Genomic DNA, 25,649 nt, shown 5'->3' on the forward strand with positions numbered 1-25,649 from the left:
TTATTTCCTACAATTATCAGATGATTTGGGATGCTGTGTGCACTTAATTGTGCTCACAAACCATTCCCATGGCCTCTGTTTCCCATGTGAGTAAAGTTATATACTTGTAAAACATCTCTATAAATGTATTTGTTTTATTTAAGATCATTTATCATTTTTAATGTTCTTTAGAACTGTAATGCACTCTAGAATCTGACAGATTGATTAGTTGTAGGCTCTAGATCAGTCATCTGAAGTGTTGTCATACAGTGTTATGCTGGATTTCATCAATAGTCCTGCATTTACTAACACAGACTATATCTGAAGTGTTTGAAAGTAATTTGTGTTTTCCTCCTGTTGGAAAACGTCATAAGAACAATACTTAGTGGCTCAATGTATTACTACAGTATTTTTAAAAGTCTAAACACTTTATTGATATAGTGTACAGCCAAGCACATGTGGTCAGAAAACAAACAAGTCGCAGGTGATAAAGTATTAAGCGTTTTCCCAAAGTAAATTGTGTCTAAGCCAGGTCCAAGCAAAATGCCAGCAGGTGTCTGTAGCTCCGCTCACTCTCCGCCTCTTTGCCCTTGTTTTGTATCCCACCGTGGGTGCGATGACGCACAAACAAAATGGCGACAGTTTGCCGCGCCTACTCATGGCTTCTTTTGCGCTCTTCAGGAATCTATGGGTGACGTCACGGACACTACGTCCAAATATTTTACAGTCTATGTATCTAAGTTGCTATAAACTAGTGTTCTCCAAAACAGTGACAAAATTTGTCTTGAGAAAATATAAGCATTTAAAACATGACATCACCGCACATTTCAGCTTCTCTCTGACTAATCAAATGACCAATACTGTCTTAAGGGTCTGCGGACTATAAGACATGACTGTAATTGGTTATAAATGCACATGAGCATTCATAGAGAAGTCACCTAAACACATGTACAATTAACATGGAAAAAAGGCAAGCGCCTCTTCATGTTTAATAACCATTAATGAGGTTCACATTTTTAATGTTTTATAATAATATTTTTAATGTTTAATAATGTGGGACCAAAAAACGGGGGAACCCATGGGTAAAGTCAGTATTTATATTTAATAGAGATATTCTTATCTGAATATAAACAAAATGTTTTAAATAACACAATTGAAAACAAAACAGGAGTTTGCTATCGTTTATTTTAAGAGTCCATGTGTCAGAATACTAACTTTATTAAAACCCCAAAATTTTAGCATTTACAATATTACTGCAGACCATTTGGGAAAGTGATTTTGATTTTGTGTTAATCTATGAAATAAAAAGTAATGATTTCTATTTAAACGTGTTTGCACATTACTAAACCCAGACACATCCTGAAGATGCTATATACATTTCTGGAGAATGGCAAATACGTCCCAGGAGCTATGTTTTTGTTTTCGTGAATCCACCAGCCGCTGTACACGCTTTTTTAGATCTCAAATTTCTCTCGCGATAGCCAATTACACCTGCTGTTCTCATGTAAATCCACAAGAGGCTGTTGTCGACTGACTGACAGCCCGATTGACTGACCCACCCTCCTCCTTCCTCACAGCAATGGGTGTTCGCATGGGTTTTCCCCAGGTACTCTTGTTTCCCCCACAGTCTAAAGACATGCGCTATAGGTGAATTCAATAAACTAAATTGGCCGTAGTGTATGAGTGTGAATGAGTGTGTATTATGTTTCCCAGTACTGGGTTGCAGCTGGAAAGGCATCCGCTGTGTAAAACATGTGCCGGATAAGTTGGCAGTTCATTCTGCTGTGGCGACCCCTGATGAATAAAGGGACTAAGCTGAAAGAAAACGGATGTACTCATTCTTGAGGTGCAGCTGATCACAGAGAGTTGGAACAGATCTTTTTAATCCCAGTTTCTTTGCAAGTCTTGCCTTGTGGACATGATTATACAGGTTACTATGGAGACATGTTAATATGCACTTGTCAATTAATTCAGTGGGCCGGGGAAAACACACTCCTAAGTCAAATTGAGGTGGGCCTCAAAGTTGCAGGGATTTGGACCCTATTTTAAGATCAGGAAATTATAAAAAAGAGACATGTTGTGTTTATTTCACTTCAATATGACTGTGGGCACACTACACCTACACACAGTTCTGTCCAAACAGCTTCAAAAGTTGATTTTGCATCAAAGATGCCCTTTAAAGTAGAGAAACAGTTAGACAGACTCAGCATTGCTAATATGGACTGGGAATGTCATCAGGTCAAATGTGATTTAGCTCACCAGCTCTGCTCTATTGGCCATTCATTTAAAGCACATATTAAAGATGAGCTTCATGATATATTCCACCCAGTCTTTATATTGTATATTTTATATATCTTAATATTATATATTTTAAGGCACTTCAGGGGACGTTTGAATGTATGAAAGTTGCTGTAAACATGTAGCAGAATAACTGAGAAAGCACCTTTTAAAGATTACCTGTCTTGCTTGTAGGATGACAAACAATACAACTTTTTCCTTCCTATCCAACTCTAAAATCTCAATCCACTATGAGAAAACCACAGTGGATATGGTCTTCTACACCATCGTCATTCTCCTCGGCACCACCGGGAACTCTGTGGTCATCTGGGTGGCTGGTTTCCACATGAAATCCAACGTCACTAAAGTATGGTTGGTCAACCTCGCAGTAGCAGATTTGATTTTCTGCTTGACACGAATTTCTTCACTCATCTCTAAAGTCTTCTTTGATTACTGGCCTTTTGGAGTCTTTCTCTGCAAGTTCAATGGTTTCATTAAATATGCCAACATGTTCTGCAGTGTTTTTCTTCTGGCTGTCATCAGTGTGGATCGAGCGCTTTGCATATGGCATCCATTTTTCACCAGGGAACGACGGACAGTATGTGCTGCTCGTGTGGTCAGTGTGGGAGTTTGGATCGTGGCTGTGATCTTTAGTTCTCCATACTTTGTTTACCGGCAGGTCTTTCCTGGCAAGAACAACTTAAGCCACTGCTCACTGAAGGTCAGAATGGCATTAAGAATCACTGTATGTTCACCTTGTATGAAAATGATATATGTATTTATAATTTATTTGATTTTACTTGCAGGTGAATGGGTCATCCGAGACTGGCATTTCAACAAAGTATGTCTACTACTTCATTCGTTTCATCTGTGGATTCCTGTTGCCCTTTCTGATCATCTTTATCTGCTACACACTGGCTGCTATTGGGATCCGCAGATCAAGGCTCTCCAGAAAAGCAAAGCCTCTTCGCATTCTTGCTGTTTTGGTCTGTGCCTTTTTCCTATGCTGGGCTCCATATCACTTTCTAGGGCTGGTCAAATTGGTGAATAAAGACAATGAGGTGGTAAAAATAGGATGGAATATGGCTTCAAACTTAGCCTATTTCAACAGCTGCATTAACCCAATATTGTACTTCTTCATGGGACTGGATGTTAGTCGACGATGCAACCAAAGTTTGTCTGGGATTTTTCGCAGAGCACTTATGGAGGAAGGCCAAAGTCTATCCCAGCAAGGTATTGGGGAAGATATCAGCAATTCATTTCTAAAGACCATAGGTGTTGAGTGTGAAACTAAAGTTTAGGAGTTTTTACTCTCTTTTTCTTGTTAATTTATCAGATCATGCAAACTGTAAACGTGTCTTACTATGTATTTCTTACAAAACAGGTCTTGGATATTACCTGAAAAAACAGTATATGTTAAGTCTCAACTCAAAAATACCTCATATATATATAAAATAATGCTTTTTTGGTGTTCTTTTTTAAAATGTAAATAAGCTACTGCTCACAGCCTTTCTAGAACTGGAATGTGCCTTAAGGCTGATTTATACTTCTGCGTCAAACACCGGCGTATGCTACGGCGCTGACGCATAGCCCTTCGCCGTGGCCGTCGCCGTCACTGACGTGCACCTCTCAAAAAATGTAACTACACGTCGCAACAACGCGTAGCGCAAGCTCTGTGATTGGTCGGCTTGGTAGCGCTGACGAGTCGGGGCGGGACCGAGACCCGGGCGAATGGTGCACACCCAATGTAGCGATTGTTTACAAGTGTGGAGTCCCGTGAAGGAGCTCCGGATGGAAAGTTTTGTTTTGTGTTTACCTCATAGTTAAGTTGCTGCACATCCGCCGGTTCCTGCCTCAAAATGAGCGAGTTTGAGCCACTTGTACATCCCGGAAGTGTTCAGGAAAAGCAAAAAAGCAGCGAAGAAACTCGACACAGAGGAACATTTACACCTCACTGCCAACTAGCGTTTCGTAAGTGTTAATGCAAACCAACAGAGACAGCGCGCAGAAGTATAAATGCACAGCCACACAGCCGTGGGTTACGCCGGTCACTTGACGCAGAAGTATAAATCAGGCTTTATACCTCAATGGTTCTGTTGAAAGATGGCTTTAAATACTTTTCTCTTATAAATTCAAAATGACCCCCTCCCCTCAACTTCATATGTAGCACCACACTAATGATTCACTGAGTGTCTTAAATAGGTCAAAGAGTGTTTGTGCTGGTGCAAGTTCACAAGTTCCCCTTCAGATTGGGAACTTCGACGTGTCTAGGAGAGACACTAATGGGAGTGCATAGAACGGCCAATCACTCTGAAGAGTAAGAAATCGGGTCAATTAATGCCTTTGAGATGGCAGAGCACAGTTTCGAAGTATATAACAAACCTTTGCAAAAGTGTGCTTAGACTTTCGCATCCGACAGCCTCAATGCGACTGAAGAGAGATTCAATGAAAACAAACTTGACTGCTGCATGTGTGTAGGATAGGGTTGGGCATCTAAGCTATAATGCCGATCCGATACGCATCTCGATACTAAGAATACGATCCGATATATTAGCGATACATTTGTGACATATTGCGATGCAACACGATACGATTCACACCCATATCACGATACGATGCGATATTTCAGCACTAACTAATTAGATCAAGTTTATGAGATGATGTGAAAGAGGATGCTGTGCCATTGAATGAGTTTGATTATTTATTAACCAAGCAAAACCAAGACTTTTTTTTACAAACTGGCTTTTCTCTCAGAGCCAGTGTCAGTTTACAGTAGAGGGCCATTTTAGAACATATAGCACATATTATTTAAGTATTTTCAAGATAAACAGAATGTATAAGTGCAATATATATTAAAAAAATATGTATATATTTGCACTCTTTCAACATAAATAAAATTAGCATTGCACAACAAGAATTGTGATTTAAATTTTCAACTATGAAAACAAGTTTTACAAAGATATATTTTGCCACTGATTATTCAAAACTTAAGGTGGTGAACTAGCAGTGTTATGCTGCGTTGAAACATCACTGTCACTGTAAACAACAGGCTAATAAAAATATAACAAACCAGCAATCTTCTTGCTGTGAGGTGGTCAAACTACCCACTGTGCCACTGTGACACCCAATTATTTTTATCATTATTATTATTAATATTATTATTATAATTAAATAAAAATTAACAGGAGGAGGTGTTTAAAACCTTCGTTCTCCGTGACACTAGGCTGAATATCTTTGCAGATGAACAATGCAATAGCATTCGTTATTGGCGTAGAGCGAGCAGAACTGTTGCGCATGGAAAAAAAAACTTTCAATGCTTTTCTCACCACTTTTGGAGCTGGTTGAAGCAGTGCGAAAGCCGGGGATGCAGAAACACTGGAAGATGCTTTCACAACAACACCGTGGCGCCGCTTCAAGTGAGATATCAGATTAGTCATACTGCCCGCGTATTTTACAGATGCGCGGCACATTTTGCAAATTGCATCTGTCCTGTCATGTCGTCCATCCTTAAATCCATATTGTTGCTTGCCATACTTTAGATTTAAAACTCAGTGGGGAATAAAATGTTTGTTTTGCTTCTCGCGCTTTCTGAGGGCGCTCCACTAGCTTCATCCGCACACCTGATACACTGAGTTGTAGTGTGTGCACATCCGCAAATCCGTTGCTAAGGCTTACTTTATGTAGGTCGATTAAATTATGCGCCAAAAACAGGTTGACAACACTTGTTAATAAATAAAAAATACATTCTATATTAAAAATATAAGCTGTATCTCGGAAAAATCAATGCATCTCGCAAAAACCGATGCATCTCGATTTGCTTCCAAAATTTCATTCATCCTCTGCTGCTCAACCGATGCACTCGCATCGTGAACGCGCATAACCGCGTATCGATACATATCGGTTAATCTTCCCATCCCTAGTGTAGGAACAGCTGACGGTGGCCATAGCAAGGACAAACGACAGTGGATCGCGAGCTCACAAACGCATTTACATCTGTAAACAAAGCGGCACACGTCATGTTTTTACCATGGTTTTAGATGCAATATGAGAATATAAAAAGTTAACCTGATACAGTAGTCGTTACAAAACACAATTAAATACACATTTTGCGAGCTAGAGAAAACATGGAGGCAATCAATTTAATCACATCGAACTGTGTACTGAAAACGTTCCTGTCAAGCTCTGACAAAGTCTCATACATCAATAGTCTTTTCTGATCCTTCCTTTAACAAACAGCTGACAAATCCCCCACTGTAAGCGTGTAGATTGCTGAAGCACTCTTTAGAAAAATGATGTCACGCCGACACGGCTCAAGATTTGTTACTTTGTTTGAACCACTCTGAGTCGACTCCTTAATAGATGAATCAATAGTTTTAAACACGGCACACTTTCAGATTTAAGCCTTAGCTGGATATTTAATTTCACTTAGAGCTGTGTAACAGATTGCATGGAAGGTCATTTTCAAAAACCCATAATAGGGGCTCTTTAATTCTCTGCACAGTTGTGCAATCAATTGTTAATTGATGAAGGGGAGTGGATAGTTCCTTCTTAAGTCATCAACACCTCTTCTACACAATGAAAGACACAACGTTTGTTTGCACACAACACCACTCAGTTGTGCCACTTCCTTTCTGTCAGATGTTTCTTTATGGCCGCTGATAAGGCCTGCAACAGTTGTATCACCTGAAAACTTGGAGATGTGGTTGGAGCTGAAGATTGCAGTGCATGAGCCAGCAAAATAAAGAGCTGCATGTTGACCACACAGCCTTGCAGGGTGTAAAGTTGTTGGGGACTTCTAGCTAAAGAGTCCAGGGAGGTTTTTTTAGAGCTTTCGTGAGACTGTTGGTTTGAAAGCTAGACGCTGAAATCTATAAACAGTCTTTGTGCTACAGAATGAGGTGAGAATGGAGGACATGTGCTTTTCCATGTAGCAGTTTGGATGGTGTGCAAACTAGAATGGGTCAAGTGTTTAAAGACCTACTCCACACGTGTTATCACACAACAGCCATACCCATGCCACATTTAAATTACACTTAGCCCCATATAATATTAAAAAAGGATAAGTGTAACACAAGCACAATATTACTGAGTGGACTCCTGTCTGAATTGTCCATGTAGACAGTTTGTTAAGATTTCCGTGGTCACTCTTGATGATGAAAACTGCATCAAAAGAGACAGTTTGCAGACTGTAGATGAACATTGATGCCAGTAAACATCCCAATTTGGGAAAAGTCATTTGCGAGTGGGATATCGGTGATTTGCAGGAACACAAATTTTGTTACGGGATTTGGACGGGGGCCTCAACGAATCTCAAAGGGGGGAAAGGCGGGAGTTTGCGTGACATATTTGAAGATGGAGAGGGGATAGGGGGTGGATGGAAGGGGTTGTGTGACATATTTGAAGAGCGGAGGTACAAAAGTGTTTCTCTAAAAAATTGTAGGTACTAATATATACTTTTATGGTAAAAATATGTACCCTTTAAGGACAAATGTGTAACTTTTTAAAAGGTACCAACCCAGTGACAGCTTGCATACCTTTATTTTTGAGAGTGCAGGGAGGGATGCATTGGAGAGGGGTGCCCGATGTATTTGAAGACAGGGGAGGAGACGCAAAATTTTCATGAGATTATAATTCGTTTGCGGCCATTCGGGAGTCCCTATGCATATGCGGGAGAATCCCAGAATTTCCAGGAGACCTGGAATGTCTGAGTATACTCTTAATGTCACCATGAAATGGAAGTTGGGATTGTTCTTTTTTCGTGACGTACATCCACTTAAAACAGTTCTTAAATGTGAACAAAACTAGGGCAGTGAAATGGATTGTTAGCAAGTTATTGTGTAACAATGGTTTCCTCTGTAGACAATATATATATATATATATATATATATATATATATATATATATATATATATATATATATATATATATATAAATAAGATTTTTTTTATTTTTTAAAAACCATTTTAAGGTGAATATTAGCTTATTAAAGCATATATTAGCTTGTTTAATATATATATATATATATATATATATATATATATATATATATATATATATATATATATATAATTTATATAATATAATATATCTTTTTCTTTTTTAAATATTTCCAAAATGATGTTTAACTACTTTTATTCAAGCTAAAATAAAGCAAATAAGACTTCATTCAGAAGAAAAAATATTATCAGACATACTGTGAAAGTTTCCTTGCTCTGTTAAATATAATTTGGGAAATATTTAAAAGAAAGAAAAAACTCAAAGGCGGTTTAATAATTCTGACTTCTGTATCTATGAAAATGTCTTCTAATGCTGTATTTTGCAGGTCTGGCGAAGGGTGGAGAATGTCAATGTTAAAAAGTCCACATAAAACTTACTTTGTCATCATGTAAACATGAACTGAAATCTTACAACAAAGAAAAGACAAAAATAAAGGTCATATTTCTCAACTTGCTCACTCACTTCCACAAACACTGCCTATTTCTGTCCTTTATATCTTGGAACAAGTGAACCCTACAAAGTATCATTTGCAAATATTAGTCATTGTTCTATCTTGAACTAGGAAACAAATATGTTCACATAGAGACACATATACAGCACTTACTACATGGTGTATCACACTTGTACAAGCTTGCGCTTATAAACTCCTAATTTAAATAAAAGCACAAAGCAGCATTGTGAAGTAAACACTGTTCTGAAACAGAATGGCCACAAGAGGGCCAACTTTAAAAACATTCATGTCACTCAATTGTTTTTCATTGTGAATTCTTGCATGTATTCTCATTTTAAGTGGTCACATTACATTCGGTTCAGCTTGACACTCAAGTTTTTCTAAACAAATGAGATAGTTGAATACCTTTAGAACCTAAATTAAGATAAGTGATTTGGTTACCTCCATTTGTTTGAATGATTGTTTTAGTTTTGGTTTCCATTAAGTCTGGATTAACTTTTGCTGTATGTTTAACATATTATGTTGCGTTTGAATACAACTGTCTATCACCTCTAATGTATGCCTTTTATTAAATATAGAATTTAGTTGTGAGGTTGGAACTGCTATGCTCAAACTTGGCAGATGTGTCTAGTTCTGCTCCCTTAGTAAGACCATGTTCTTACTAATGGAGGGTCTGTTGAGGCAAGCTAGAAGTAAATTATGCAGAACAGTGGACCTCCAGGACCAAATATGGAAACTCCTGTTTCATGAGATCTTAGGTTGACTTCAAATTATCATGTTAACTAGAAGCTAATGCTCATAACCACTACATCAGAATAATTAATATTTTGAGTACCACACTAAAGTCCTTCTTCAGATGGCTGTCCCTCCTGTGATGGAAATTGGCATCGTATTAATCTCAAAACTCATCTTGCTAAAATCACCACTTCTAGTTCTACATTAGGAAGCATAGTCCACTCTAAAATCTTTGCCCACAATCATAATCACAGGGGTCATGCCTGAAATATATCCGCTCTGACATAACAGAGGTCTCTCCTGAATGTGCCTGTACTAAAAAGGCTACAGAGGCAATCTTTGATCCCTCTGTTGTTTCTGATAAAACTACAGTATCTATGTTAACCTTCTGCCTATGATAGCCATGATGGTCATCCTCTGTTTCAGCTCCATTAGCTCTGCCTTGGTGACCTTCAACTCCATCAGCACTCCCCTGGTTGTCTCCAGTTCTGTCATAGTATCCTGTGCTCTTCCTGTGTTCTCTATCACAGCCCTGGTCCCTTGCTCTGCTCTGGCCTCCAGTTCCTCCGGCCCTGCCATAGATTCATGTGATTTACAACTCAATCATGGTTCAGCTCCAGTGGCCCCACATTGGTGGTCTTCTGAATCTTCCTGAACTGGTAGCTTGAATTTGCTTTCACAATCCCTGGCCCACAATTCTCCTCCTTCTCCTCATGAAGGCCAATTTATACTTTTGAGCTGAGTGTGTTCCAGAGGTCAGGCGTAACATTTGCATAGTTGCATACTCTTCACAATACCCTGACACACACCTCTCAAAAAATTTAACTACTCGTCATGGCAATGCAAAGAGCAAGAGTTGTGATTGGTCAGCATGGTAGCGGTGACGAGTGTGGGCGAAGTTAGGCTGAAGACACAAGTGTTGAACAATTGTCGAGTCCTGCAGAGGAGCTCCAGATTATTTAGTGTTTACTTTATGAATAAATTTGTTTGCAAGTTTGCCAGTTACCACCTCCTTTTTTCCTTAAATGAGTGTGATTTTAAGCTAGTGCTACTGTAGCATCATGCCATAGATATATACATTAGATGTCGCCTGGCCTATTGTTGTCTATTGGACGGAATGCGTCAATAGCGCTGCCATCTTGCTACAGGGTAGCGCTCCTTTGAAATGAATGACCAAGGTACAGTGGAGGACTGTGGCCATCCATAGCCAGAGATATACACATATACACATACATCTATGATCGGGAGTTTTTCTGGATGTTAGTATGTAATTTTTTTTTTATAATTACAAAATTTATAATTTTACATCACTTTTCTACATTGAAGGATCAGTGACCGCACGTGCATTCCTGACAAAAAGCGTGTGTTTGTGTGTACAGAAATGTACTATCCACCCTCCCTGTTAAATTTGATCTAATCATGTCCTGAAACACACCTCCTCTCCTGCTTTCACTTCTCATACTGACGGAGGGAGCGATTTGTTTGTGAATGAATCCCCCGAACGACTCTTTCACTAACGTTAGCTGACAATAATACAAGTTTCTGGCAGCGCAGCATCTCGTTGTCATATTTCTTTTGCATTGTTTGCTGATTTTATTCAACAAAACTAGCATAAGCCGAGTGTTTAGTGCGAGTTGGAGCTGCTTTGCCTTATGGTGAATGCAGACTGTTATCATCAATAACGTTACCTGATTAGCACAAAAGTTCAGAACATACAAAAACTGAAAAAAACGTAATATTACCTATGAAATGTTCTGCCTGTGTGCTTTGTTTTCTTTGTTTGCTCGTTACTACACCCGTAGACAGCGCTAAAGTCCCGTATCTTCACGTAATAACACTGTCTTGACTAGTGCGGTTGAATGACATTTGTCCTGGGAGCACTGTACCAATGTGGCGGCGCTATTGACGCATGCTCAGGGTCCCTATGCGATATCTAGTGTATATATCTACGGCATCATGCAACACCAGTGAAAAAACACAGTGGAACATAGAAACCCCACTGCCCACTAGTGTTTCAGAAGTGTTATTGCAGAACAATACAGACAGTATCCAAAAGTATAAATGCTCACAACAACATTGGCAAGGTGCAAGGGATGTGCCCTTAGGTAAGGTAATTAAATGACACAGTTTTTAATGTCATCTTTGCTGATTTCCATGTAGTTGTTTTTGACAATGGAACACTACAACAACATATTTAAATGTATTTAAAATTTGGAACAAAACCATCATAAGTAAATGATGGCAGAATTTTCAATTTGAGGTAAACCAACCTCTGCATACTTTGTACTGAATTCTGCTATTAAAAATATAAGCTAACCAAATCCATGGGTTTGCTAAATGCCCACATTTTTCCACAGCTCAAAGTTTTAAGTGTAGTACTGAATATATTATCTGTAGTCGGCAATCAAGCTCTGAGTAAAATTTGATGTGCTTGTAGAAAAAGATCTGCACACCCCTCCCTCTTCCTGTTGTCTTCCCATGTTGCCAAAGAGTAAACTTTAGAATGACAGGGCAAAAGATGCAGTGAAAAAAAGACCTGTTCAAAGTGACATCAAAGCAGCTGCAAGTGACTCCAGAAAAGAAGCTTGAATATTTTTCTAAACACTAGCGATACAAGGAATATTTAATACTCAAAGATAGTTTACGCTAACAATGTTTAGAAGGATTATGTAATGCTGTTAATCCTGAGACCAGTTTGGGCTGATTAGAGAAAAAAAAAAAAAAAACTGACAGATGCTGTCCAGGTAAGATCATGCTATTAATTCCCAGATTTATTTCACCTTTTTATTTTACCTCACAATTGAGTTTTACAATATACGATTATGGACAATCTTAAACCTATTTTAATATATATAACATCAATAATATATTCAAAAAATGTGTAAAATTCTAAATGTATAGCTGAAATCAATGTCCCTATTATGATATCCAAGTATAGGCTATCAGTTCAATCACCTAGAACCTCTTGGTTGCCAGACAACTGCAATAATGTTTATCGTACTGTGTGATGAAGCTCGTGAGACTAGCATGGTAACCACACGCTTATGATGTACAGAACATGTGGGCAGATCAAAGTTAAGTGCTTAAGTGTACGAAAGTTGCTGTTAACCAACAGAGAAAAATCTGAGAAAGCACATTTTAAGGATTCATCTTTCTTGCTTGCAGAATGACCGACAATACGACTCTTTCTCCTCCCTCCAACTCTAAAATCTCAACCGACTTTGAGAAAACGACAGTGGATATGGTCTTTTACGCTATCATCGTTCTCCTCGGCACCACCGGGAACTCTGTGGTCATCTGGGTGGCTGGTTTCTGCATGAAACCCAACGTCACCAATGTTTGGTTGGTCAACCTTGCAGTAGCAGATCTGATCTTCAGCATGACAAGAATCATTTCACTCATCAAAAATCTTTTCTTTGATTACTGGCCTTTTGGAATTTTTCTCTGCAAGTTCAATGGTTTCTTCAAGTACGCCAACATGTTCTGCAGTGTTTTTCTTCTGGCTGTCATTAGTGTGGATCGAGTGCTCTGCGTCTGGCGTCCGGTGTTCACCAGGAAACGACGGACAGTATGTGCTGCTCGTGTGGTCAGTGTGGGAGTTTGGATCGTGGCTGTGATCTTTAGTTCTCCATACTTTGTTTACCGGGAGGTCTTTGTGCGTTCGAACAACTTGAGTCATTGCTCACTGGGGGTCAGAATGGCTTTAAAACTTACTGCATATATTACAGTATATTGAGGTTAGTAAAAATGTATTTCTAATTTTATTTATAACTTCACTTGCAGGGTAAAGATGGTGCTGAGGGTGGCAATTTGCCAAAGTACGTCTACTACTTTGTTCGTTTCATCTGTGGATTCCTGTTGCCCTTTCTGGTCATCTTTATCTGCTACACACTGGCTGCTATTGGGATCCGCAGAACGAGATTCTCCGGCAAATCAAGACCTCTTCGCATTCTTGCTGTTTTGGTCTGTGCCTTTTTCCTATGCTGGGCTCCATATCACTTTCTAGGGCTGGTCAAATTGGTGAATAAAGACAATGAGGTGGTAAAAATAGGATGGAATATGGCTTCAAACTTAGCCTATTTCAACAGCTGCATTAACCCAATCTTGTACTTCTTCATGGGACTGGATGTTAGTCGACGATGCAACCAAAGTTTGTCTGGGATTTTTCATAGAGCACTTATGGAGGAAGGCCAAAGTCTATCCCAGCAAGGAACTGAAGAAAGCTGTAATTCTTTTCCAAAGACTGCAGGTGATGAGTGTGTCGCTAAAATTTAGGCGTTTTCACTCATTTTCCTTTATTTTCAGGGTGCGAATTACAGGGGGGTTTGGGGAGGATTGACGCCCTTAATTATTGCTTGATCCCCCCTGAAGGACATCAAAACAAGATGTATGGGGGGTCAGCCCTGAAATAGTAAGAAATAACTTTCTCCAATCTCTGATTTTTATCTGAAATATTAATAATTATAAATAGAAATATACATTTGACCCCCTAGAACTGAAACAGTTCTAGAGCACTGATAGACATCTTAAGTGTTCACAAAACATGTTTATTGTAAAATAGGTGTTTTTCAGTAACCTCTTAAATAGTCACTAATACCCTCAAAACACTGAAAATGTATACATTTTATTAATAAACGACATGTAATTTAAATACATTCAAACATTTATTTCACTGAAGCATGTAGCCTTTTAATTGCCTACTACCGAAAAAGTCGAGCCCCCTGATTGTCCATGTATAATTCGCACCCTGCTTATTTTGTCAGAAAAATGTAGGATTAATTTGTCGGGACAATGCAAAATACTATTAAATATTAATATCTTGAAAATAAAAGCATTTTTTGAAAGTAGGAAAGTGTAAATTAATTGTGGGTTTATCTGAATTCTGTTTTTATTTCTTCTTTTTTTCTTGGAATGTTTTTTAACACTGGAATAAATGTGAAAAAAAAACTCCTCATGCATTTTCTTTTTATAATTATCAGTAAAAAAGATGACACCATGTTTTTTTCAACTGATATTTTTTTGTTAAGATGAATCAGGAAACCATAAGACATTGCAGATCAAACTGAAATAAATCAACTTCACCGGTTGTTGAATAAACACTGTGAATAATCATGTAAACAAAAGATCCTCTGAGAAATGTAATTTAGCAATTCTAGCGTTGTGGATGTGACATTTGCAGTAAAAACTGAAATTATAATAAAAACAATTATATTGAAACATCTGTTTATATTGTCCGAAACAACTAACCACAGAAATATCAATCTCTAAACATGTTTTATACTTTATAAACACTATACTACTACTACTATAAAAAAAAAAACTTTCAACTTCTATATTTTGGTGAAAACTTTTTTTTCATGACAAGGTTCACATTTTGCATGGAATTGCTCAAATAACATTACGTTGGTAAGAAGAACGCTTTGTGCAATTTTGTCTGATCTGAAAATATTACTCGATGTAATAGTATCTCACCACTAGATGTCAGCACAATGAAGCATTTTAAAAACATATTTAAAGTCTCTAAGTCTTTCATTAACAGGTGCTTAAAACATGTTTTAAAAGCCAAAAGTTAAAACCTAAAAGTTAGTTAACTGGGCCAATACTCGTTGTGGAAACACAAATTACAAGTTAGTGCCCATACACTGTGCTTAATCTTGAGTTATTATATGATACAGCTAGCTAGTCAAATCTAGCAAGCCACGAACAGTGGCAAATGATGAAATGTTACATTACACATCGTTAAAGAGTTTAAATGTAAATACCAAATTGTGATGAAAACCTGCAACAATTGAAGAGAAGTATCATTCTTACCTTTGAAGACAAAAAGTCCATTAAAGAAAACGTCATTGCAGTCAACAGGTATAAGCAACGCGCTTTATGTAAATAGATCGTTTGTTGCCTTCGAATGCACTGAAACCAATGACTGGACGTGTTAAGACCTTAAGAATTTTTATTTGTGTGCAAATGTACTACATGGTTTCAGTGCCTTCGAAGGCAACAAACGATCTATTTACATAAATAGATCAATTCCAAATTTAGCAATTCCATGCAAAATGTCAACTTTGTCATGAAAAAAAGAAAAATATATATATATCATTATTATTATTATATATATATAAGAGCTCCTAAAAATTTTGGTTAAGTTATGTTTCATTATTTATTATTAAGGCATCTTCCTATGCTATTATTTGGTTTGATTTTTGAAAAACACTGCTTTGTACACTTGAGAAACCCACAATAAGTATCCTAATTACCAATTACCAGCTTTAGTATTTATATTTCTTTCATAGTGGTAACTTAGTCAGGATAACAAAACTAAATTGAAATTATTTGTATTAATATCTAGAAGTAATAATAATAACTATAAAAAGTGTACCAAGCTCTTCTGATATGGGAAAGAGTAAATTTAATCATTATTATTATTATTATTATTATTATTATTATTATTATTTTTTATTATTATTATTATTATTATTATTATTATTATTATTATTATTATTATTTCTGAAATATTTACCATTTGCAATAAATAGTAATTTACAAGTTTGTGTTGTACATTGTGCTTAATCCTGGGTTAACGAATGAATGAGTTAAATATGAATGAATTATCCATCATGATAATAACGAAATCTTACAAGTATATTTTTACTCCCCTTACTTCTCTACAGCAGGGACGATTATTAGAAATACAATTTAAAATTTAATAGAAATACAATTAAAAGTGTTTGTTTAATATGGGCTGTATTGCACTGTATTACATAGACAGGCATAACCATTTGAGTTCTGAATAAGCCAAATAAGCTCAACCCACCTGCTTACTGTAGTAAAAAACACTTTCTATATTCGAGTGCATTTTTTTTGTTTCCATGTATTAAATAAATAAACTGCCACTTTAATTTAATTAATTATATATATATATATATATATATATATATATATATATATATATATATATATATATATATATATATATATATATATATATATATATATATATATATATATGACGTCAGCTGCAGATGTGAATGAATGGCGGAAGTAAGTAGTTCCTAATAGAAAAAGACGTTTTAGACTCTCCATGTTTGATTTTCTTATTTTTATACAGGATTGTGATGTTGAACTGTTGTATAAACACAATATCACAGTAGTTTGATAGAAAAAGGCCTAGCAAAGCCCATGCCAACAGTCTAATACTATTCAATACATTTGTAAAATGGAGAGGGTTTTATTATCATCAGTCGGCCATATTGGATGCACACAATGCCTCTGAACTAGACAAAACTTGCATATTTTTCTGATTTTTGCTACTAAAAAGGATCTGTTATAATCATGTTTTAAACTACAATCAGACCATTTTATAGTAATAAACTGCCAAAAAAAAAAATGTTTGAGGAAAAAAGTTTGTGGATGGCCAATCTGAACCAAGATTTCAAGTACGTTAAATCAAGTAGGTGAAATATTAGGATAATTAAATAATTACAATATAATATAACTTAATTTATACATATCTTTTACATTTCAGCTTGTCAAATTATTGCATATTCCCACTTACTACAGTAAATCCTTCTATGTTTTAGCCACATCTACATGTGCCATACCAACCTTTATGTGTAAATAAAACATTTTACAACAACATTTTACTTATATATAGAATATATAGAAACTTGTTTGCATTCACACACTTTGTGCTTTCGGTTTGTAACAGGTTTTACTATATAACTCTCTGAGTTATAGGCTTGTTTTTTTAGCAGTTACAACCTGCCGTGTGTTTCAGAGGCTAGAGTAAATTCATTTTTGCTGAACGTCGCATAATCAGCACACACCATGCACTTATTCGGAAAAGTGTTAACAGTTAACCCTCAGGCAAGCCAGTGTTTGTTTTCAGTTTCTTTGCACTTGAATATTTCCCAGAGAGGGGTTGCGGCTGGAAGGGCATCCGCTGCATAAAAACGAGCTGGATAAGTTAGTGGTTCATTCCACTGTGGCGACCTCAGATTAATAAAGGAACTAAGCCGAAAAGAAAATGGATGAATGAATGCACTTGAATATATTCTTTTATTGATAAATTTATTATCCACATTTATATTGTAAAAAATTGTTACTCTGTAGCCGTAATAACATCAATGTACAGTCTGTTCTACACTTTGCCTGTAATAATGATGTTGATGTCAATTCTCTAACTTGATGTCAAAATGACATCAAATTGACGTCTAACACTGATTCACAAGATTCTTTCTGAGTTCATGTTGTTGTTTCATCTTGTGTCTTTGTGTAAGCTAAGTACCACATTAGAGTGTAGTTTAAATACATGAATAATGAATGTGTCAAAAACCACACACCTCACTTACTACTTTGTTTGTGTTAACGTTAACAAGTGTTTATATATTTATGCGTGCGTCTCCTCCCACTTCCCTGCTTTCTTCTATTTATCTGTTGAAGACATATTCTGTTTGAATGGACAGATCAATTACACTGAAAGGGAGAAGAGAGTAACTGCAAGTGATGTCAGTGAAACTAATTACTAATTTATTCTCCAGCAAATCGCAAAAAATGATATTTTAATAGTCATACACAGTTCATCTTGACTTATTTACAGAGGATTTTTCTATATTGTTTCCCTCAAGATTGATGATTTGGGCTGATTTGTGAAAGGTAAGGACATCAGCATTTAATAGCTTGATATATATGTTTTTACCTTTACTGTGAATAACTCTTAAAATAATATTAAGTGTAATAGTACTCAATAGAGTAAATTTGGTCAAATTTCCTATTTTAATAGAGCTAGTGTGTCTGTTTTGGTTTTTAAAAACAACTTTGAGATAATGTGATTCATGAAAATCTATGTTTGTATATGTACTATTTTTATGTCTAAAAATGACTTTATTTGTACAGTACACTGTAAAAGATGACAATTTAATGGTAGAAACTAAAAATGCTACAATAAAAATCCATAACCAGGTGAACAGTAAATTTCCTTAATCCAGTGGTTCTCAAACTTTTTTCACCAAGTACCAAATGTTCACTGGACCTTATAAATATAGGCTATATGTCATCATATTCATATATAACATCTTTTTGATAAATTTTGAAATATATGTTGCATGTATTTGTGTATCTTTGAAATCTAAACATTAACTTATATTTTAAATATATGATTTGGATTTACATATTTAAATTAGAAATAAGATCTGCTTACTGTGGATTAGAGTAAGCTTTGTGTGTCAGAAAAGCAAATAATTTAACCATACCTGTAAATATTGGGATATAAAAATACAGGATACGTCCCGTTATCGTTAGAAATGTGGGGAGAAGATGGCTCAAATGATAGAATACATAACAAACATAAGAAAATGAAAAATAAAATAAAAGGTTTAGCCTATTAAAATCAATTACTGATTACATCTGTGTTACTGTATGCATCAAAGGCTTAAAAATGTGTGATTTTTTTTTACTTTATTCAGCGATTGCTCTGCGAATCAATCAAAAGAAGCCTGCGTACCACTAGTGGTAAGCGTACTACATGAGAACCCCTGCCTTAATCTATACAGTAAATAACTGTTTATTGACTTTCCCAGAATTCACTGCAATACAGGTGTATAATTTTTGTGGACACTATTTGATTCTTTTTAGTTTTCGCCATCAGTGAGCTACATTAGAGTTTTACATTACATCTAATGTTGATAAATAATGCGTATTCCATTGATTTACCATGAATGTTTAGTAAGTTGTGTAAATGACACTGCTTGTAAGAAAAGTTCTTTGTGATTAACATTTGTTTATTATATGATTTTCTCTTCACCATATATTTATGGTTGTCACCACGTGGTGTAAAGTAACAAATTACAAAAAATCTAACTACTGTAAATTGAGTAGTTTTTGAGTAGGAATTTTAATTTACTAGTTTTAAAAATGTGTATGTTTACTTTACCTTGAGTTCATTTTAGTGCAGGATTGGTACTTTTACTCTTCTACTTTCCTTCAACCTTCAGTCACTACTTTAGTTTTTCTTGTCTAGTACAAAAATCAGTCCTGTGATTCCTGACCAATCATATCGCACATAGAAGGTAACTCTCCTCATAATGAACTACCTGAAGACATGGGCGCCATATAAATGCAGCAAACTGTTTTAAAAAGTGTTAAAAGTGTCCAAGAAGATGTCCAAAATCTTTACACATTGACCCAGAGCAGCAGGCACAAGACGTCAACATGACACCAGATTGACATTGCATTTTGTTTGGAAATGAAAATTGGATTTACATCAAAACCCAACATCAGGCAGACGTCAATGTTCAACGTCCATCCTGAAATCAACCTAATATCAATGTTTAATGAATGATAGCTTGATGTTGTGTTAATGTAACCACTAACGTCATGTTGGATTTTTGTTGCCATACCTGACAAATAAATGTCAGTATTGGACATCAATATGACGTTGGATTTTGGTCACTTTCTAACACAACCTAAAATCAACCAAATATCAACATCATTTGATGTCATTATTGGACATCAAAATAACATTGGCTAGACACTGAATTTTGGTAACCTGACATCACAAACTAAATTTAAACTAATATTAACATCGTATGATATTGTGTGCCTTTCTGGGCACTACAGAATGTTACGTTTACACACATCCACAAATTACATATAAATGCATCAGCTTTTTACAGCGTAATACTTTTGAGCACTTTTAAAAGGTCTAATTTTTACTTATACTTTGAGTATTATTTACAACAGGTTTTTTACTCTACTTGCACTACATTTTTTGGCAAGTAATGGTACTTATACTTAAGTATGATTTTTCAGTACTCTTTCTTCCACTAGTTGTCACATGTCTGTGTTACCATACATGTCTGTGTAACAAAAGATATTTTGTGTAAATTTTAAACAGTGGTCTATTATCTCTATAAATTACGGAAATATGGTAGTTTACCATAAAAGTTATAAATTACTTTTAAGTAACTTAAAGTACCGTATTTTTAACTGTGAAAAACTGGCAACCACAGGTGCCTTTTTTCTGTAAACTTTATAGATTTATTTTTATACTGTAGGGAAGCAATAGCCAACATGATTTAAATGTTATCATATTTACTATGACTGATAATGATATGAATAGATTTGATAGCCTTGTCTAAGACTGAATTTTATTCATGTCATGTATCACACTATTTTTAGGGATAAACTTATTCTTGTTAAGATAAAGCAGCATTTGCCTTTGCTTTCAGCTCCTGAATAGCTTATAGACCATTTTGAGGATAATAACAATGGTTCTAATGCATTTCCTATTTCACATTTTAATTTTCAAAGCTTTCAAGAAAAAAATTATGTTATGGTAGCTGTTTTAATGTGACAATATGATTGAATTGCCTCTTGTTGCAGTTATGATACAGTATGATAACAAGCAGGAAATGTTCAAGGGCCAGTGACATTACCACATTGAAGTGGTCTATAAAGCTTATAATTAGTAGTTCTGCTGTCATTAATGCAAAATAATTCAACAAAAGTCACAATATATTTTCTTCAAAAACATCATTTTAACATGATTTTCCACCCACATATGATGAACAGGTTACCACTGGTCTTGATCATTTACTATTTTTAAGCATCGGCTGATAACCAATTGTGGAAAATGACTTTTAGTGACTGAAACTCATGACTGGCTCATACATTAGGTCATCCCTTCTTTTTAGTGCTTTTAGTTAACCACAGATTCATTGTCTATACCAGATCAATGTGCACAGAATCACTAATTATTAATGAATTTCATTGTCTTTAGTCACGTTTTGCCAGGTGTGTCTGTTAAGGATGTGCTGTAGGAATGGAAGCAAATTAAATAAAGTGATTTGCTTTCTCCTGAAATACATTATTTTGGCATCTTTCAAAATTGTAGCCATTTTAGAAACTTGAGTCAAATTGACTTACAAATTAACTTGAACAGAAGTAGCATTTACTGATTTATCTGTCTTAATTGTAGAACGATGTCCAATACAACTCCTCTCTTCCACTTTGTGGACACAATCCAGCATGTGAACATGACGGTGGACATTGAAGCCATTATGAATAAGGTCAGCACTGTCTTCCTCACCATCATCATTCTCCTCGGCACCACCGGGAACTCTGTGGTCATCTGGGTGGCTGGTTTTCGTATGAAGCCCAACGTCACTAATGTATGGTTGGTCAACCTTGCAGCAGCAGATCTGATCTTCTGCCTGGCACGAATTTCTTCACTCATCTCCAAAATCTTCTTTGATTACTGGCCTTTTGGACTCTTTCTTTGCAAGTTCAATGGGTTCTTTAAGTATGCCAACATGTTCTGCAGTGTTTTTCTTCTGGCTGTCATCAGTGTGGATCGAGCGCTCTGCGTCTGGCGTCCGGTGTTCACCAGGAAACGACGGACAGTATGTGCTGCTCGTGTGGTCAGTGTGGGAGTTTGGATCATGGCTGTGATCTTAAGTTCTCCATACTTTGTTTACCGGCAAGTCTTTCCTGATAAGAACAATTTGAGCCAATGCTCATTAAAGGTTTGTTTTATGTACTTGTCTGCATAAATCTTTGATTTTAATATATTAAATATATATATATAGTAAGTATGTGAACTTGAATTTACATTTTTATTTGCAGGCGAAGGGTGCTGGCCATTTAGATAAGTATGTCTACCACTTTGTTCGTTTCATCTGTGGATTCCTGTTGCCCTTTCTGGTCATCTTTATCTGCTACACAATGGCTGCTATTGGGATCCGCAGAACGAGACTCTCTGGCAAATCAAGGCCTCTTCGCATTCTTGCTGTTTTGGTCTGTGCCTTTTTCCTATGCTGGGCTCCATATCACTTTCTAGGGCTGGTCAAGTTGGTGAATGAGGAAAGCTTGGCAGTGAAAATAGGATGGAGTATGACTTCAAACTTGGCATATTTTAACAGCTGCATTAACCCACTGCTGTACTTCTGCATGGGACTGGATGTTGGGCAGCTCTGTAAGCAAAGTTTGTCTGGGATTTTTCATAGAGCACTTACGGAGGAAGGCCAAAATTTGTACCAACAATCCATTAGGAAAGAAAGCTGCAGTTCCTTTCCAAAGACCGCAAGTGTTGAGTGTGTAAATAGAGTTTAAGAGTTTCTGCCGTCTCTATGGTCTGTCAAATGGCGCAATTAGGGTTTTAAAGCAAAAAATGTATATTTTTCAAGCTTATTTGCCTATTTTAAATGCAATTTAAAAAATCCAATTAAAATAAGTTTTCAAAATCAGTAACAATTCAATATTTAAATAGTAATTTATAATATTTGTTGTATTTTAAATCTAATTTGCCTTTGTAAAAGGTATAAAGTTGATAATGCTGATTTTCCAATTAGGGTTTCATTAGGTTAAAGTTAAATTAAACACTACCAAAACATCTTGATGGATAATTCAGCCAAAATAAACGGCTGAATTAGACTGTCAACATTTTATGCTAACATAATTACCTCTAAAATACAACAATACAACAATTACCAGACACAGATTTAACGCATACCTGCCAATATTTGTCTCTGAAAATCCAGGAGACCGGGACGAGGGAGTGGTGGGGATGTCTAGGTGTCGAGATGAGGTGTCTGAATAAAACAGTTAAGTAACTGTACTATGCTGGGCTTCGGGCAGTCGATGTGATCGGATACTAATCCAAATTCGGCGATCTGGGGGTGATATACACTGTACCAAAAAGCTGAGGTCCGGGAGGTGGGTGGGGTGGTTGGGGTGAAATTAAGAGAGTTTTCCGGTAGAGATTACAAAACGGGAGGGTGTAGGGAGATGGGTCTGAAATACAGGAGATTCCCAAGAAAAACGGGAGTGTTGGCAGGTATCTAACGGTTAATATCTTATAAGAACATCCACACCTATTCTATACTGTCTTTAAGTCAAAAAAGGTATGTATAAAGTGAGATGACATATTCCAGCGTTTCTCATCCATGCTTCCGGAGGACCACCAGCACTGCATGTGTTGATGTCTCCTTTCTCTATCACACTCATTACAGGTCTTTCAGTCTCTGCTAATGAGCTGATGATCTGAATCAGGTGTGTTTGGCTAAGGAGACATGGAAAATGTGCAGAGCTGGTGGTCCTCCTGGAACATGGTTGAAAAACAGTGCTTTAAAGTCCTTTCAAGAAATGTGGGAAGCCTGAAATATTTTCTTCATTGTGGTCACACTGCATTTAGGTTCCATTTGTTAATGTTATTTGTATGTATTTATTTACAAAAAAAACAAAAAAACAATGTACTGGATTTTATTAATCAGTACCTCATTTACTAATGCATTAATGAAGTCTAATGTTGTGCTTGTAGGCATTAGTTAACTTAAATAGGTGTTGTTTTATTCATTTTTTCGTTCTGTTTTTGACAATTGAGTACAATTGTTGAAAGAAAACCATAAACAAATTTTATTTCAAGCGCTTTTAAGGACCTGTGTTTGTTTTGACGTACTTTCCAGGCCTTGAATCCATATGTCTGAAACTCAAGTACTTTAAAGCAGTGTTTCTCAACCACGTTCCTGGAAGACCACCAGCACTGCATGTTTTAAATGTCTTCTTTGTCAGTCACGCCCATTACAGGCCTTCAGTCTCTGCTAATAAGCTGATGAGCTGAATCAGGTGTGTTTGGTTAAGAAGATATGAAATATGTGCAGAGCTGGTGGTCCTCCAGGAAAGTGGTTGAGAAACACTGACATACTAAATTAAAAATGAGTGACGTTCATTAATATGACTTTGCATTTGATTAAATAACTATTATGATAATATCACACACAACATATGTTGCACAACACTCCATAGTCTCCCTAAAAAGATGATGTGTACACTATTTTGTCGATTATATCACTACCAAAACTTTGCCAAAACTTTCGGTAGTCAGTTTTGGTGATGACATTTTTGTGTTCAACGGAAAAACAGTAAAGTAAACACTTAAAAATGTTTAGCATCTATAAATGCTAAAATGTGTTTTTTATGTGTCATTTGAATGTGGGACAGCGATTTGCAGCAATTCTGTAGAATGGCCCATTTATGCAACATTATTAATGTGTTCCTGCATTTATTCATTCATTCATTTTATTTTCGGCCTAGTCCCTTTATTAATCTAGGGTCGCCACAGCAGAATGAACCGACAACTTATCGTTGTATGCAGCGGATGCCCTTCTAGCTGCAACCCATCACTGGGAAACACTCAAACACACTCATTCACACATATACACTATGGACAATTTAGCTTACCCACTTCACTTATAGCGCATGTGTTTAGATTGTGGGGGAAATCAGACCACCCAAAGGAAACCCACGCGAAGACGGGGAGAGCTTGCAAACTCCACACAGAAATGCCAACTGACCCAGCTGAGGCTGGAACCAGCGACCTTCTTGCTGTGAGGCGTCAGTGCAAACCACTGCGCAACTGCGCCGCCCGTAACTGCATCCAACTATACTACATTTTGATGAATGTATGTCTGTCTCTGTTTGCTAGTTAGCATGATGATAGATGCTGTAAGTCCTGATCCAGAAAGAGAAAGTATTGGGTTAACATCTTGCATGATACACATGATTTAAAAAATTTTTCTGTAACTGCAATATTTACCAGAACAATAAATTCCTGCCTACGGGTGGAAAAAAAACTGAATCATGCAAACTACCTTAACAAAAAAAGCCACTACTTGTAACTATAGCAACAGTGGCCAGCTTTATCAAAATTAAATCTTTGGTATTTTACATCTTCCATAATTGATGTGAATGTTTGTCAGTAATTAAAAGTGCAGTAGGTGATTGTCTTCAGAAACATTTTTTTGATCACACATTATTTTCATGGTCCATTTGTTGAATTTAAGTTACATTGCATCTACATGCCAACTAATTCTCATTAGATTATACTGTAAGTAGACTGTTAGGTTTGAGGTTATGGTTAGGCTTAGTGTAAGTTGATATGTACTTGCAAAGTTTCTTATAGTCAGTTAAATGTCTGTTGAAGGAGCAGTATCAACAGATATTAAGTAGACTAATCTTCAAATAGACCATCAAAATACAGTGTTCCCATTTTTGTTGTTGTGCTAGTTGAAAGTCTCTTCACATTCCAATAGTAACAATTAAAGTAAATGATCTAAATGTATTTTTTTTTATATATATTTTTATTCCCATAATTCTCATAAGTAGCCCAAGCTGTCTGTCAACAAATGTGGATTTGTATATCTGCGCATCCCTGTTC

At 36.3% G+C, this 25,649-nt stretch overlaps 3 protein-coding genes across 5 annotated transcripts in view; all 3 read left to right on the forward strand.

Moving 5' to 3' along the window:
• Positions 1–3,718, forward strand: part of si:ch73-160i9.1 — a 4,456-nt gene extending 738 nt beyond the window's left edge. The window contains exons 2-3 of the mRNA XM_021468208.3: positions 2,452–2,977; positions 3,063–3,718. Of these exons, the coding sequence (XP_021323883.3) occupies positions 2,453–2,977; positions 3,063–3,557 (1,020 nt within the window). The 5' untranslated portion in view covers position 2,452 and the 3' untranslated portion in view covers positions 3,558–3,718. The remainder of the gene's footprint in view (positions 1–2,451; positions 2,978–3,062) is intronic.
• An 8,050-nt stretch (positions 3,719–11,768) lies between these two features.
• si:ch73-160i9.2 lies at positions 11,769–14,927 on the forward strand. Its single transcript, XM_017352328.4, has 3 exons — positions 11,769–12,183; positions 12,605–13,130; positions 13,223–14,927. The coding sequence occupies exons 1-3, from the start codon at positions 12,173–12,175 to the stop codon at positions 13,712–13,714; spliced, it is 1,029 nt and encodes a 342-aa protein (XP_017207817.2). The 5' UTR covers positions 11,769–12,172; the 3' UTR covers positions 13,715–14,927.
• A 2,947-nt stretch (positions 14,928–17,874) lies between these two features.
• si:ch73-160i9.3 lies at positions 17,875–25,083 on the forward strand. Of its 3 annotated transcripts, XM_073931354.1 has the most exons (4): positions 17,912–18,091; positions 18,901–18,946; positions 21,414–21,960; positions 22,061–25,083. In XM_073931354.1, the coding sequence occupies exons 3-4, from the start codon at positions 21,418–21,420 to the stop codon at positions 22,544–22,546; spliced, it is 1,029 nt and encodes a 342-aa protein (XP_073787455.1). In that variant the 5' UTR covers positions 17,912–18,091; positions 18,901–18,946; positions 21,414–21,417; the 3' UTR covers positions 22,547–25,083. The 3 variants fall into 3 exon arrangements, with proteins under 3 accessions (XP_001333235.1, XP_073787455.1, XP_073787456.1); XM_001333199.4 differs by lacking the exon at positions 18,901–18,946 and having other exon boundaries at positions 17,875–18,091; XM_073931355.1 differs by having other exon boundaries at positions 18,901–21,960.
• The last annotated feature ends 566 nt before the right edge of the window (positions 25,084–25,649 follow it).

This window comes from Danio rerio, chromosome 19 (assembly GCF_049306965.1).
Source record: "Danio rerio strain Tuebingen ecotype United States chromosome 19, GRCz12tu, whole genome shotgun sequence".
NCBI lineage: Eukaryota > Metazoa > Chordata > Actinopteri > Cypriniformes > Danionidae > Danio > Danio rerio.

Excerpts from the sequence above, each read along its gene's own strand:
- si:ch73-160i9.2 (XM_017352328.4), top strand. Across the intron at positions 13,131-13,222 it reads TGAGTCATTGCTCACTGGGG|GGTAAAGATGGTGCTGAGGG; the intron begins GTCAGAATGGCT and ends CTTCACTTGCAG.
- si:ch73-160i9.3 (XM_001333199.4), top strand. The coding sequence starts at position 21,418 with ATGTCCAATACAACTCCTCTCTTCCACTTTGTGGACACAATCCAGCAT. Across the intron at positions 21,961-22,060 it reads TGAGCCAATGCTCATTAAAG|GCGAAGGGTGCTGGCCATTT; the intron begins GTTTGTTTTATG and ends TTTTATTTGCAG.